The following is a 16,151-nucleotide window of genomic DNA, read 5'->3' as shown; positions in this document are numbered from 1 at the left end:
ACAGACAACACGGGAAGTGATACCAAACTCTTTTATACAATATCTGATGAGAATTCATGCCTGAAGGGAAGTAGTGCGCGATGAAACCTTTAAAGCGAAGTCCAAAAAGAGCATCTAACAGGAGTGTGTGGGCTGTTATTTTGGCATCAAAAGGCTAGAGTTTGTTCCACCTGCACTAATACAATCATTCACAGCAATGATAATAGTAAAAATAAATAAATGCTAATAGTAAAAATAAGTCAATTATAATCAAATAAATAAATGATAATAGTAAAAATAAATAAATGATAATAATGAAAATAAATAAATTATAAAAGTAAAAACAAATAAATGATAATAATGAAAATAAATCAATTATAAAAGTAAAAATAAATAAATGATAATAGTAAAAATAAATAAATGATAATAATGAAAATAAATAAATTATAAAAGTAAAAACAAATAAATGATAATAATGAAAATAAATCAATTATAAAAGTAAAAATAAATAAATGATAATAGTAAAAATAAGTAAATGATAATAATAAAAATAAATAAATGATAATAGTAAAAATAAATAAATGGTAATAGTAAAAATAAATAAATGGTAATAGTAAAAATAAGTAAATGATAATAATGAAAATAAATCAATTATAAAAGTAAAAATAAATAAATGATAATAATGAAAATAAATCAATTATAAAAGTAAAAATAAATAAATGATAATAGTAAAAATAAATAAATGATAATAGTAAAAATAAATAAATGGTAATAGTAAAAATAAGTAAATGATAATAATAAAAATAAATAAATGATAATAGTAAAAATAAATAAATGGTAATAGTAAAAATAAATAAATGGTAATAGTAAAAATAAGTAAATGATAATAATGAAAATAAATAAATTATAAAAGTAAAAATAAATAAATGATAATAGTAAAAATAAATAAATGAAAATAGTAAAAATAAATAAATGGTAATAGTAAAAATAAATAAATGGTAATAGTAAAAATAAGTAAATGATAATAATGAAAATAAATAAATTATAAAAGTAAAAATAAATAAATGATAATAGTAAAAATAAATAAATGATAATAGTAATAGATAGAAAAGAGCTGGAGCAGAGACTGTTCTTCAGCACTGCTCAGAAAGTCTTCTATTGTACATCAATTCCAGCTTTTAAAGCAGACGTTTCCACAAAATATTTTGTTTTTAAGTTCTTTCCTAAAAGGAGTCAACTTTCAACTTTCTTATTTTTATGATACTTGACAGGTTTCCAGCTATGAATGAGTCACTTTTGTTATTCCATTCTGGTACCATGGAGTGCAAACAAGCAGCTGAAGCGTCCGTGAGGGGGAGAAAAAAAACACAAATCAGAGAAAAAAGTAAGATAGACTGATTGTTTTTATCATGTTTACACATTATTTTGAGACCGTACTTTATTTTTATTTCTATCTGTAACGGCTGAAACGGACATTTCCAATTGTTTTAACAGAAAAGATCTCGTTAATTATAAGAAATTCTGCTCGACTTTTAACATTTATGACACAGACTGCCGGGTGTCAGTGAAGGGTGACAGTTTCAGAGAGTCAAGAGTCTGCATATCCTGGAGATATTTAGGTAGAAATTAATATAGATACCCAAGAAATACATTAAAGCAGTCCAAACGTTTTATTTAGAAAGTAACAAAGGAAATTAATATCTATGGTGTAGTCACTGATCCTGTAATGACAAATGTCAAAACACTGTCTTCCCTTTACACGTCCCTCACAGAATACAACATGCATGCACACAATATTGTCACCGATCCACTGTGATGATATCATCTTTCTTCCCCCTTGGGAGAGTCACATGACCTCTGTTAGGATGTGAAGGGGGGGGGGGGTCAAAACGCTTCAATGAGAACCACATGGAGGGAGGGGAGATCTGCGACTGAACCGAGAGGGAGAGGCCAACGTGAGAGGCAGAAGAAGAAGAAGAAGAAGAAGAAGAAGAGAAGGAGAGCAGCTGGAGGAAAAGGTCTGAGGCTACAGAACAAGTTCAGATACGGGACTACGGAGCAGGAAGAGCCCAGTCCAACATGTCAGAGTCCATCAGGAGAAGAAACTCCAGCAAGCAGCTCCTTCAGAACCTCATCAGGTGAGAGGGAAATACTTTTAAGACATCAGCAGCAGGATGAAACCAACAACTAGCAAAATGTCAAATCCAGAGATTAGTATTTTAGTATTAGTATTAGTATAACAGATCAGAGTACAGCTTCAAGGAGTCTCAAGTCAAACATGAAACATATATTTACTCAAGCATGTGCTGACGTGTTTTATTTTTAATATTTGACTTTTACTTTGTGCTCCAGTTTTGCTGCTGTTACAAGTTAAGGAGAGCAGACATCACCTTGCATGGAATCATTGATTTTGTTTTATCAAAAAGACTTTATAATATACAAAATTGATGTAGAAAACCCAGAATATAAAGGTGCTTTATGTTCACAAATGTAAAACAAAAATGAGGTTCTTTTTATGATGCCGATGAGTTGGCGTTGGTTTATAGTTGTATTAGTGGGAAGTCGAGTGTTTCTTTTGGCTAAACCTTTCACTTCCCACTCTTCCACTCTCCTTAATCTTAAATCTGTCACTTTGCTCACATTTACAGTAGATTTTATGTTCCCCAAAGAAACAGCTGGAAATAAAACCGATAAAACAAGTGTTAGAAATATGTAATATCACACTGTCACCCACACGCAGTTAAAGATATATAGGTATATGTTTGGAGAGACATCTGCAAAATACAGCACATGCTTTGAATAGTTCAGTACTGATGTCATAGTTATGTGTGTACTGTACCGCATTATACTGAGAGGTGTCTCAATGATACGTCTCTCATTCCCAGATTATTAGAACCACCTGTGAGTGCAATGAAATTATGTGCAACACTTCTAACTAACTATGAGCTGTGTTTGATTAACATCCTTAAAAAAAAAGAGTCAACAAACACTACATTACAGGCATCATTAAAAAGGGACTTTATGGAGAAACCATAGTGTTGATGCTAGTTAAATCAGATGCTGCAGATGTGCCGTATAAAGTGCCCATGTGTGTATAAACTGCACAGTATATATGGAGAGATTCTGTCAACTACACTTAATTCAACCTTTTAAAGCAAAAAAATACATGTATATTTGGAAAAAGAGCTACAAATATTCTAACTAAATTAAAAAGGAAATGTTTCAACATGTGAATGTTATCTAATTCAGCCTTATTTCTTAATATCAAATATATTTTGTGTGAGTTGAACTTGTATACTTCTTTTTAAGAAAATTAGAAAAAGAACAGCAACTTCTTTGGCAAAAATTTAGTATTGCAATGATGTTTTTACCATAGACTGTAAATAAAAGATCTGGTGCCAGATGCATGAGACTCGGTGTAGTTTCATGACTAAAACTGTGTCTATGCACAGGATTTCAAAAGCCTTGAATGTGTTCTTATTCATGAAGATCAATATAAATATAATATATATATATATATCAATATGAAATATTCATGAAGATCTGCATAAAAACTCAACTTAACAGACATGAGAAGTGGTCATCAACAGTGATGAGGAATCCGAGACATTCATCAGTGAGGTAGAAAGAAATGGAAATGGAAATTTGTTGTATTTTGTGGTCTGAGTTCCAGGATCGGAAACGGAATAAAAACAACTAAATGAGGAACAAAAAGTAACGGAAAAGATCAACTCTGTACCCTGCAGAATGGACAGATTACAGCTGAGAGGCCAAAACGTGCAACGGCTCACACAAAGACATGATTTATCAGCTGTGGATAAATGCACAGCCTGAACATTGGCTCATACTGCCTTGCATGTAGATGTTCAGACTGTAAAAAGCATGTATGCATAGTCTGCAGAATGTGTGATGTGCACACATTCTCACTGCAAATTCTGTCTTTATAATTATCAGTTTGTGTGAAGAAAAAGGCTTACAGATGTTTTTAGTATGTATGCATAGTTTATACATCTAAAGCCAGTGTGGAGCTGCCTTGGAGTGCAGTACCACTGGTGGCCATTAGGGGGCCGGCTCCTAAACTTTGATGACACTGAAACACTTAGATTACTCTTCCAAAACAGTTAACTTCTCCCATTTAATACTGAGTCGGTAACATTTTGCCACAACGCATTATCCATGTGTCATTCTCCAGCACCAACTTCTGGGCCAAATGTGGTCACTTCCTGCTCCAAAAAGGACTGACACGATGGCAGTTATGTAGAGAACTCAGGGCTTGAAGATACAGGTTCACAAACAGATGGGAGACATCGTGCTAACTTTGTCCATCTTTGATTTACAGTTTATGAATAAGGAAATCCTCCAAAACAATCTTTTACGAGTTCGAACCCTAGAACTTCAGTAAGCTGACACGAACTTTGGGGACCCGAGAAATGTAAACATTTAAAAAACTTTCATGATCTACTTGGTTCACTTTAGGACACGTAGGACAAAAGCAAAGTGCAGAAAGTTGTGTTTAATATTTTCACTGAGATGAATAATTTAGGTCATTTTTCATTCTAAAGTTAATGATAGATGCTAATAACCGTAGTTATGTGACGTTCTCATGAGAAGTTATACAAACTGTAAGTATCCTAAATAACATCAAGATGAAACCAATTTTCTTTCATACGACAGCTCCTCTTCAGAAGGATAGATGAGGATTAATAACAGGACTGAGCTTTCTCCATTTAAAGTCCTTATAATTGCTCTCATTTTTCATTTAACTGTCCAGATGTTATTTATTGCACACTGTTACTATGTAATCCCCTAACAGACTGAGTTGAAGACTTAATGCAGTTTATTCTGATTACAGCTGATACAGAAGCATCAGATGTCTTGGGTAATTCTTTTTGCATCTGAACTCCTCTTTCCTGACTTCTGCTCCTCATATTCAGCGATTTCTTTCTGAAAAATTGCTGTGTGACTTCACTGAAATTGACACTGAGCTCTGAGTTCAATGGCTTCTTTTATGGCTACAACTTCCTTAATAGCCATGACATCATCCGGCAGAGTCCCGAACCCCCCCCTCCTGCTTAGACACACACACAAAGAAAATGCCGTTCCCCGAGGCCTCCATTGCCTCATTGTGTAAATGATGGAAAATGTGAAGCATATCGCAGAGATCTCCCCCATAAATTGCCCGTTTCACATTTAAGCCTCAGAGCATCATGTTGAATGCCCCAGCAGACCCTAAAGACATCGTATAGTTCAGACTGCCGGGCAGAAGCAATCCACTGAAAGTGTTTTTACACATGCGCCGCAGTCCTAAACCTTTTGTAAACATCAATTCCCGTTGAGCAAAGTCTGTTTAATATCCATTTGAGCCCACATGTGGATTCAGAAAATAATTTACATTGTGCAAGTGGGTGGATTGATCCCACTTTTTCATCCAGTTGGCTTGGAAACCGGCCTCGTCGCCAGAGAACAACATTACTGTTTCACATCTGTAGACACCACAGATTAAACCTCAAATTAAAACAGTCCGCAGCTAAACCTCAGTCAGGTGAAAAGGCTTTATGTTACTTAGTAAACAGGGTCATTCAGAGGGTGAAAAAGCACTTAGATTATGACTTGAGACATATTGGATACATTTTCTGTCTATGTCTCTCTGTTATGATGAAAAAAAAGGATCCCACCGGTTATAAAATGTGGATTCTGTTCACATAATAAAACTTTTACTGAAAGAAATCCTTTCAAACACAGCAGTGGCCTTAACGACCACATTACAGGAATGGTCTTCCTACAAAGGGACAACACCATGGGTAGCTGTGTATGTATCACCAGAGGTTGGTAGTAACGAGTTACATTTACTTGAGTAAGTTTTTGAAATAATTATACTTCTATGAGTAGTTTTAAATCTCTATACCTTTTACTTTAACTTGAGTAGATGTGTGCAGCAGAAACTGTCCTCTTACTCCGCTACATTAGGCTACAATGAGCTGGTTACTTCTCTTCTTACCTCTTTGGTATTCTACGCCTCATTATTTTTATCCCCCCGCGTACGCCTCATTTTAATGTTTTATTCTGACAGAGAGAGAGACTTCCGCCAAAGGCTCTACCACCTGACTGTGTTCCACCAATCAGACGCAGCCGTGCAGTCTGGTCACGTGACCGTACTCAATCTCAGCGGCGGGACGGGTTAGCTTTAGCATTAGCAGTCGTAGCAAACAAACAAAGAAACAGATGAAAAATGTCAGAACCAACGGTGGGAAATGAAGACGCAGACGAGGCCTCATACTGAAAGCATGTTTACCTTACAAAGAGTGAGAAACAGCAGCTACATTATGTGTCTTCTGTGTCAACCAAAACAAACGCACATTTCAGCAGAAACTCAACATCTAACTTGAGGAAACATGTAGCGCTAAGTTTCCTAAACTCGTCGTCCCTTTTACTTTTACTTACTTTTACTTGAGTACAATTTTTGGCTACCCTACCCACCTCTGTGTATCACCAAGGCAACGGACAAAAATTCTGTGTTGTAACGTAACTCTGAAATATTTGATCCCAAATTGCGATCTTTTCCTAACCCTAACCAGGAAAACTGTGATGCCTTATGTTTGGTAAGTGCTCGCTATGCTCTTCCGCTAGAGCAGTAGCAGTGGCTACAAAGTTGCCATGACATCAACCGGCGCTCTGGGCACTTTGGTGTTTTTTTTAGTCTTTTGTCACCTGATTTTTTTGTAAACTGGTGCACATCATGCGGGTGAAAAGCTGCAGGAAGGGTTTGTGAAGTCCGTCTCTACAGACATCTGTTTGACCCATCAGAACCCAAGAAGGTGCAGCTTTTGTAAAACTCGTAAAAACATCTAACCGCCCTTAAAAGTACGCAGAGAAGTTAAAATTGCAGTTTGTATATGCTTAAACTTCTTATACAACTCCTTTAGAAGATACTCCTGCTGTGTTGTGTTGCCATTTTCTCAGGAGCAAAAAACAGTGAGTCCAGTGTGTCTAAAGTTCTGGTATAAATGGATACGGTACCAACCCAGCAAGCATAATCACGGCTCAACCCTAACCAAGTAATTATATGGTCTAAATCTAGCTAGTAACTGTAATGCCTGACCTTAACCAGAGTAGCTGTGATGTATAAACAGAAGATGAAACCAAAAGAAAAACAGTGAGTGAATTAGTCACATTTCAGGATACAAACAAATGAGCAAGACGGTATTTTCAACCACCCGTGAGGACGACGCTCACATGGAACACATTTAATGGTAGGTATAATTAAAGGCGTAAATGCCATAATTCATGTTTGATGTATTTGACGACAGTCAGGAAAACATTTCTGATCACAGTGGCAAACAGAACACACAGTGTGTTCTTTTACAAAGAAACCACAGTGTTTTCTAAGCTTAACTAAGTGATTTGAGTAAACCCAACCACACGATCCCTGCTCCTTTTAAACCCAAAAGTCTACTCTACCCACCTCCCTTTGACTCCAAGTGGGACCTATCGATGCTTTCTTTTATTTGACAAAACCAACTCCCTCTGAACATAATTAGGGGTTTTTGTGATTTATCACCAAACCTGAGCTAGGAAAACAAATTAGCACCGCCAAAAAGTCAAAAAGAAAACAGCGTGGACCAGAACGTTTGTCCATATAAGTTAGACCAGATGTTATTCTGGCCCTTCCAGCTCCAGGCTAATAAGGCTGAATTAAAACAGAAAACATGTTAATTTATATCTTTTTATTTGACTCAACAGTTTGTGTAGTGGATGGAAAGAAGAGCTGGGAGGAGCCGTGTCTAAGGTCTAAAGGAATCCGTCTAAAAACTCTTGGTGTAAATGTAAAAATGTAAATGTACTTTATTTATTATTTATACAGCCCTTTACAGACGATCCTAGCGATGCACCAAAGTGCTTTACAGCAGGTAATAAATAAAGAGAAGAATAAGTAAAAACAATAAAAGAACAGTGAAAGCAATAAAATACAACAAATTCGATTAAAATAAAATAAGATAAAAGTGTCATCATACTACTGGGTATTAAAAGCCATCCTAAATAAGTAGGTTTTTAACCTAGACCTGAAGAGGCCCAGGTCAGAAATAAGAGGCAGCTGGACGGGGGGCTTATTCCAGAGCCTGGGGGCAGCTTTGGGAAAAGACTCGCTCACCCCAGGGTTTGTATTCTGACCTGGGCACTTCCAGCAGAAACTGATCTGTTGACCTCAGAGCTCTACCAGGACTGTTAAAAGCTCAGATAAATACGATGGGGCAAGGCCGTTAAGAGCTTTAAAAACAAACATTAAAAGTTTAAAATCAGTTCTATAAAGGACAGGAAGCCGATGGAGGGAGTTCAGAACAGGAGTGATGTGCACACGTCTGTTGGTGCTGGTTAAAGACGGGCAGCAGCGTTCTGCACCAGCTGAAGGCGACTGAGAGAAGACTGGGAGACGCCCACATGAAGCGCATTGCAATAGTCTGACCTTGAACTTATTAGGGCACGGATGGCTTTCTCAAGGTCATGACGACTTAAAAACATTTTAACTTTGGCCGGGAGACGCAACTGGAAAATGTGCTTTGCAGAGATGTTTTATTTCACATCAGCTGCGGTGAATTGTGCAACGTATCAATATTAGGCTCTTTAAAACTGTCATGTTTTTTTCCCTTTGTGACACTTCAAGCAGCAGAGATCCAGTTCTCCCCCAAAGAAATGGCCAGACAGAGAAGTTAAACCAGCCCTGTCACACTTCAAATCCATTTACAGCAAACTTAAGACCGACTCTTTCCAAAATGGCCCCAACTTCATCCCGAGATCTTATGTAGGTCGCTTTCCCACATAATTACCTCAGCATGTTTAAACTCCGTTCATGGCTCAGGTCCTCACCAACAGTCTTAGCCAATGATGTTTCCCTCCATCTTTTATGATAGATTACTTTCTGCACATTAAAGACGTTCTCATGATGATTTCATCCAGACAATTACTGATGATGAACTGTGGCGCTGACATGGTTAGAAAATTAATCGGTTTTTTTAGTGGTTTGCACACAATTGACCCACACTTGGCCAAATTGTTAGCTTGTTTCATGTTTTCCTTTGTTGGAAACCAACAACTTCAAGGCTTTTGGCCCATTATTCCAAGATGCTCTGTTGAAAAATGAGAATCACTGTATTTCTCTGTACTTTCTTGCCTGCACCACATTGGTGCATTTTGCAGAAACGGGGAAACAATACGCCGTAAAAAGGAGCTTTATAGGATGTGGTAGACATTAGTCTTTTTGATGGTTCAGATGAATATCAGCGGAGCATCAATTTCGACCCTGATCCCCTTCTGATTGAACACAGGACACCAGGACTCAGCCCACTTTTATCACGCCGTGGAAATAGAACTAGAGTCAGAGGACCAGGACAAGATGTTTTCAAACCTAACCAGGTGTTTTAAGCATTAACTTTAACAAAACCAGCTGATGATAATACATTTAATTGAATTTTAAAATGAAAGTAGTGGCAGAAGGCAATGCAAGTTTACTTGTAGAGCACAATTCAAAGTGGTTTACAGCTACATAAAATCACAAGAAGGCAAATAAAATCATTGAACCATAAAAATAAGCTGTCACATCGAATAAATTGGCACAAATTGGCGCAATATTAGGATCAATTTTAGAAAGTTTGAGTTTTGTCCAATATGTGCAGTGGAGTATTTTTCACTGGATCAGACAATGTTCAACACATAGATGGGCAGTCGGAGAAAAATATCCTTACAGAGGGATCTTTTCACAGCTACCTGAAACGACATCAGGTGTGATTGTTAAGTATCAATAAATGGGGTTGCTAGTTGAAATTTGGTAAAAAAAAATTAAAAACATCTGTCGAGAAGAGGCAAAAATTTCTTCAAACTATGAAGCACTAATAGGCAAGGCAAGTTTATTTATAGAGCACAATTCAAAGTGCTTTACAGCTACATAAAATCACAAGAAGGCAAATAAAACGTAAAAATAATCATTAATTAATTAAATTAAAAGCAAAGAGTGCAGATAAAATTTCAAACCTGAATATTAGGTTTTAGAGAGAGTCTCAAGGTGACTGATGACACTTTCTCTTTGTTTCTGTGGGCCACAGACAATGATTTCACTTTAGAAAGTGTTGGGTCAGACAAACTTGACCCGTTGAGCCCCAGGAGTCTTTCTGGGGTTCCTGCTCAAAAATTACACGCCCAAAATTAATTTAGTGTTTCTTTGCAATTACAGACTCTGTGTAAACCCTCTTGGTATCAAAATAAAGCTAAGACTTGTGAGACTTCATCGTATCCGGGTCAAACCAGATGTTCCCCTCCTGCCCTCCGGTACCGGGGGGCTCTGGGGTTGAAGAGGTTAACATGCCACATCCTCCAGGCTCCTACTGGGAACTTCTTCACTTGTTAAAACTGCAAAACACTCAGGGAATTTTCAAAAAAAGTAGTGAGACTGGAGTTGTATTTGTAGTTATTTTTGTGTCCTTTAGAAAATAAGATCTTTAATGACTTATATCAAAGGTAAAACGATAGATTCATCAGGAAACTTGAGCCTCGTTCCGCTGTGAAAAACCCCACTAACCTTCGGCTTTTTACATCAATAAAAAAGAGGATTGTAGTAGTCGTAGTGACCCTGTAGTTATTACAGATATTTATGAGTTATTGCTTTTGTCTGGAAACAAATGCAGGTTAAAGCTCTATCAAGCAAAGAAGAAGCCACATGTGAACATGATCAGAAACTCTGCCGACTTCTCTGGGCTCAATCAAAATGGACAAAGTTCAAAACTGTTCTGTGTCAGATTAGTAAAAATTTGAAATTCTATTTGGAAATCATAGAAGCTTCGTCCTTAAAGAGGACTAAAGACGAGAGGAATTATCATCTCTTTATCAGCACTTAAAACACCTGCATCTCTGATGGTATGAGGGGGGGGGCATTACCTGTGGAACTGGCAGATTGCATATCTAGAAAGCAGAGATGGAAGTCTCAAGTCTTAGATTTCAAGTCTCAAGTAAGTCCCAAGTAATTGTTTCTTGAACAAGTCAAGTCAAAGTCAAGTCACCTTATTATTGCAATTTTACCTGCAGAATCTGATCTTAATAAAGTGAAAAGACAAGATATAAGTAACTTTCAGTAAACATCATTGGCCAATGTGTCCAACCTGTCCACCCCGTATCATATCAAGCTAACGTTCGCTAACTACAGACTAGGCTAACAGGATAATATTAGCTAATTTGACAAGCACTTATTGGTCAGAATGGTTCTTTAAATGACGAACAAAGTTGGAAGTTGTTGTCTGGCTGTCTGAGATGTTGATGCCGCATGTCTTACACTGTGCTGTTCGTCTTTTGCCGTCAAAATAGTAATTACGAAAGCCAAAGACAACGACTCTCGTCCCCCCCCCCGCTGACATGTTGATGCATATCTGATATGAGTTTATTCTCTCCAATAAACACTAAGGTATGTAGAGAGGGCATGACTGATTGACAGGGTAGGGATCCAATCATGACGCCATTCTCAGCCTGCGCTGCTACCGGGTAATCGATATTATTTTTTTAATTATTAATTGTATATTCAAACTTAAAAAATTAACTGAATAACTCTCAAGTCATTCAAGTCATCGTGTCTCAAGTCAAGTGCCGAGTCTTTAACTTCCAAGTCCGAGTCGAGTCTCAAGTCTTTTAGTTTTTGTCAAATCATGTCACAAGTCATCAAAACAGCGACTCAAGTCGACGAGTTCCCCGACGAGTCCCCATCTCTGCTAGAAAGGCATCATCACTGCTTAAAGGTATATTACAGGGTTTAGAGCAACATCTGCTCCCATCCAGATGACATCTTTTTCAGGGAAGGCCTTGCACATTTCAGTAAGACATTGTTAAACCACATCCTGCATCTATTCCAACAGTTTGGCTTCATAGTAAAAGAATCCAGAGTCCAGACTTTTCACCCACTGAAAACATTTAGAATACCACCAAGAAAACTCAGGAGAATAACCCACTAGAATCCTCTATCAGACAGAAATGGGACCACATTCCTCTCCCAAAGGTCCGGCAGCTGGTCTCCTCAGTTCCCAGATGTTTGCAGATGTTGTTAAAGGAAGAGGGGATGCTGCGCAGTGGGAAACATGGACCTGTCCCAACTTTTTTTTTTAGACGTGTTGCTGCCATCAGATTCAACATGATCTGATATTTTTCTTGAAATAGTGAAATGTCTCACAACATTTACTATGTTTTCTGTGCTGTTCTGTGAATAAGATACTTGGTTTTATTTTCATTTACATTTCACAAAGTGGGTTTGTATATCTGATATTAGTAGTTCCTCTACATCCTTCATTGTACTTTTTTCGGTGAATTGGCCAGTTATGATAACAGCTCAGTTTAATTGCTGGTATCTGTGAACATCATGGGCCAGCATCCTTCTATTTATGCAGACCAGTTCGACTCTAGAATAGAATAGAATAGAATAGAATAGAATAGAATAGAATAGAATAGAATAGAAAATTACTTTATTCATCCCCCAATGGGGGAAATTCAAATTAGTCAAGTAGCTAAAAAAAATCATTAATATTTACAATGATTGCATATTAACAACAACAATAATAATACCAATTCTAATAAAAATACTACTACTAACTAATAACAACAATAATAATAATAATCTGGATCTAATCCACTCAGTTTGAAGGTGAAAGCAAAAAAAACCAAAACTTTTCACTGCACACCAATAAATCAGTGCTCAGAGAATGATGTGCACAACCGATGTGCATTATTAGAATAATCTCGTACTTTAATTTTAAGTTTACTTTCCTCTCTAAACAGGTTTATGTTCAAGCTGTCTGATCTAAATCTAAGTTAACTTAATGTGTTCAATGCCAACATCCCTGAGAGAATAGGTATCATATTGTAATTCTTCTTCAAAAACATTTTTTAGTACCCAGTCCGGCAACAGGCTCTATTGTAAAAGATTTAGAAGTGATACCAAGCTCCTAACAAATTTACAAAGAAGATCTTATTCCAATCTTTTACCAGATATTCTCCAGACCTTCATTATGTTGACGAGCTGCTTGGCCTCCTCCTCTCCGGTTTTTCTCTAGAGGTTGATATCAAGTGAAATAGCAAAGCAGCTGGCTCGGGCTTCTCCAGATGTGCTCGGACAATAAAAGGAGTTATTGTTACTCAGTGCGGCCCACTGGAAAACACGACAGAGGGAATTAATGAGCTTTCTGTGCTTTCTGAACCAGCTCTTTCCCATAGTTTTTGAGTTATTAGCTCGAGAATTTCTCTTGCAGGAACTTTTCCATGTGCACATTTTACCTCTGACTCCACTATCTCCACTATACCAGCATGTTTATTTATATTTTTTAACCTCATAGGTCCATTTAAAAAAGAATTTAAAAAAAAGCTATATTGTTTGAGAAAATAATAGGGCTGGGCAACGATTACATTTTTTAATCTAATTAATCACATGATTTCCCTGATTAATCACGATTAATCGCATTTGTACGCAAAATCCAAAAATGAATTTAAAAGTAGTGTATAGCTTTTAGCATTTAGTTTTATTTTAAATGTGCTGCCATATGAATGAAAGTGCCATAACATTTGTTGTGCAAACACACTTTTAACATCAGCATCTTTCTGTAGTTTTTATGTAGAAGCCTCGCTCCACTGTCTGTTTCCTTGAATGACTTGCTGCTATCAGTTGTGTGTTTTGCCTTTAAGTGATATTTTAGACTGGAACTACTACGCTGAGAAGACATTTCAACTTGGCAGTGTTTACAGATGACTTTGGTTCTGTCGACTCCGCCGTCTGGAAGAACTTTAAAATGAAAATGGCCGAGTAAAAGTTCCGTACCCTTCTCCATGTTTGGTGGATCCGCCGATTACTTTCTTTTCCTGTTCCACAGCAGACAGCAGCAGACTTTTACAAAATAAAAGCCTGTGAGCAACAGACTTTTACAATAATAAAATTAAATAAAATTAAATAAAATTAAATAAAAATAAATAAATAAATAAATAAATAAATAAATAAATAAATAAATAAATAAATAAATAAATAAATAAATAAATAAATAAACAGGGGTCGTCTATGGAAGGCTGCACGGTGGTGTGGTGGTTAGCACCGTCGCCTCACAGCAAGAAGGTTCCAGGTTCAACTCCCAGCTGGGGCCTTTATGTGTGGAGTTTGCATGTTCTCCCAGTGTATGCGTGGGTTCTCTCCAGGTACTCTAGCTTCCTCCCACCATCCAAAAACATGCAAGTTTAATCGGTACCCCTAAATTGTCCTTAGGAGTGAGTGTGAGTGTGTCTCATTTGTCTCTGTGTGGCCCTGTGATGGACTGGCGGCCTGTCCAAGGTGTACCCCGCCTCTTGCCCATTGACTGCTGGGATAGGCTCCAGACCCGAGCGACGGATTCAGCGGTATAGAAAATGGATGGATGGGTGGTCCATGGCATAGTGGGTTGAGCAGACTCCCCATGTACAAGAGGCTATAGTCCTCGCTGCAGCTGGCCCCGGTTTGAGTCCCGCATCAGACAGCCCTGTGCTGCATGTTGTTCCCCCTCTCTGAACTGTCCATTAAAGGCACAAAAGCGCCACCCCCCCATTTAAAAAAAAATATATATATATTTTTTTTTAAATAAATAAAACCTGCGTTAATGCGCAATAAAATATTTATCGACGTTAAATAATTAGCGAGTTAACGCGATAATAACGAGTAAACTTGCCCAGCCCTAGAAAATAGCTGTCTTCCTTCATTGTTTTCAGATAACAAAGCCTCTGGCAGTTACCTGAAGCCCACTTGAGGTGGATTGTTCAGGTTTTCTCATTGTATTACGTGTTAATCATCACTCGGTTGTATTAGCAATTTAAGTTACACCAGTATAAGGACAAACTGACTGAGTAGCAGCTTGTGGTAAACGTCGTTGGTCATAATGTCTACAACGATGAGTTGAGCGTTTATGTGAGCATGGCATCACCCTCAAAGCAGAGAAGTCTACAAACTGGACAGGTGATCAGATCATGAAAAGCAAGTAGAATCTTTGTGAAGACATTTACTGTATAAACTGCTTTGTGGAGGGGCTACTAAGCCTTTCAGGTCAAGATAACCAATGGTCTGAAAGCTCCAAGTCTTACAGCGCTGCCTATTCTAATCATTGCAATTGAGTTTGATTACTCGCAGAATAACGACCATTTAAAATGTAAAGCTGTAAAAGATGTCTGCTGACTGCAGGGTGACGGCGCAGAGGAGCCAGGAGGACGCGGAGGAGGTGGAACGGGAGCGAAGGAGGAGAGCCAGGGAGCTGCAGAGCGGAGAGGGGAGCCCTTCCAGGCCAGAGCCCCCACAACACAGCAACCTCACACATAACATGGAGTGAGTGGGACACTCGGTTGCACACCTCTAGGTTATGATACACTGCTTCACTCCTCTTTACAGCCAGGCTGGAAACAAGAAGCTGAGTGGTAACATGAGTGCTGCAGAGAAACAGACAATAAACAGTTAAAACGAAGCTGTTATAGTCAAAGTTTTCCCTGTAATGCCTCCCTCCTCAGTTTGTGACCCATTAGTTAGTGTATTTCAGAGTGCGGAGTGGATGTAAACCGTTCTTAATGTTTACTGCTCAGCCTCCATCATTTGGAGGGCTGATTGCAGGGGAAAAGACTTGCGTGTGCGTGCGTCATCGGCAGAATTCGGGCCAGTGGAGCCGCAGGAAAATAAGCTGAGAAAGCTGCTGCACCTTCAGCTTCTGGTTATTTGGTCAGAGACGTGACATCGGAGGATGGTCCCAAGGGAACTCATCAGATAATGCATCATTCACTGATTCGGTCGACAGCTTCCAGACCGTCAACAGGCGAAGCTTTTCCCATATTATACAGTTTTAAAAGAGAAAGTCTTAGTTTTCCAATCACAAGAGTTGAATTAAATCAATACAAGCTGATTTTTTTTTTTTTTTTTTGAGTAACAGAAATTACTCTGTAGAGCAATATATATTATAAAAAAGTAGTTATTAGAGATTATAGATTATTTTAATACATCTGTGCAAAAATATTTGCAAAAGAAATCAAGCAAAGAATTTCATTGTACAGGGAAACACGTTTCTAACTGCACATATGACAATAAACCTTTGAATCTTTAAGGCTGCATAACATCCTGCATATATAATGTCTGAGTTTTCCAACGACAAGAGTTGAAT

General features: G+C 37.6%; 1 protein-coding gene across 2 annotated transcripts in view; it reads left to right on the top strand.

The window, feature by feature from the left end:
• The first annotated feature begins 1,921 nt into the window (after nucleotides 1-1,921).
• Nucleotides 1,922-16,151, top strand: part of LOC142381310 (uncharacterized) — a 48,591-nt gene continuing 34,361 nt past the window's right edge. For both annotated transcript variants that reach the window (XM_075466915.1, XM_075466914.1), the window contains exons 1-2: nucleotides 1,922-2,117; nucleotides 15,191-15,331. In XM_075466915.1, coding sequence (XP_075323030.1) covers nucleotides 2,059-2,117; nucleotides 15,191-15,331 — 200 coding nt within the window. In that variant the 5' untranslated portion in view covers nucleotides 1,922-2,058. The remainder of the gene's footprint in view (nucleotides 2,118-15,190; nucleotides 15,332-16,151) is intronic.

The sequence above is a fragment of the Odontesthes bonariensis genome, chromosome 1 (assembly GCF_027942865.1).
Source record: "Odontesthes bonariensis isolate fOdoBon6 chromosome 1, fOdoBon6.hap1, whole genome shotgun sequence".
NCBI classification, from domain to species: domain Eukaryota; kingdom Metazoa; phylum Chordata; class Actinopteri; order Atheriniformes; family Atherinopsidae; genus Odontesthes; species Odontesthes bonariensis.
The sequence above is the reverse complement of the archived record's forward strand: the minus strand, read 5'-3'. Positions and strand labels throughout refer to the sequence as shown.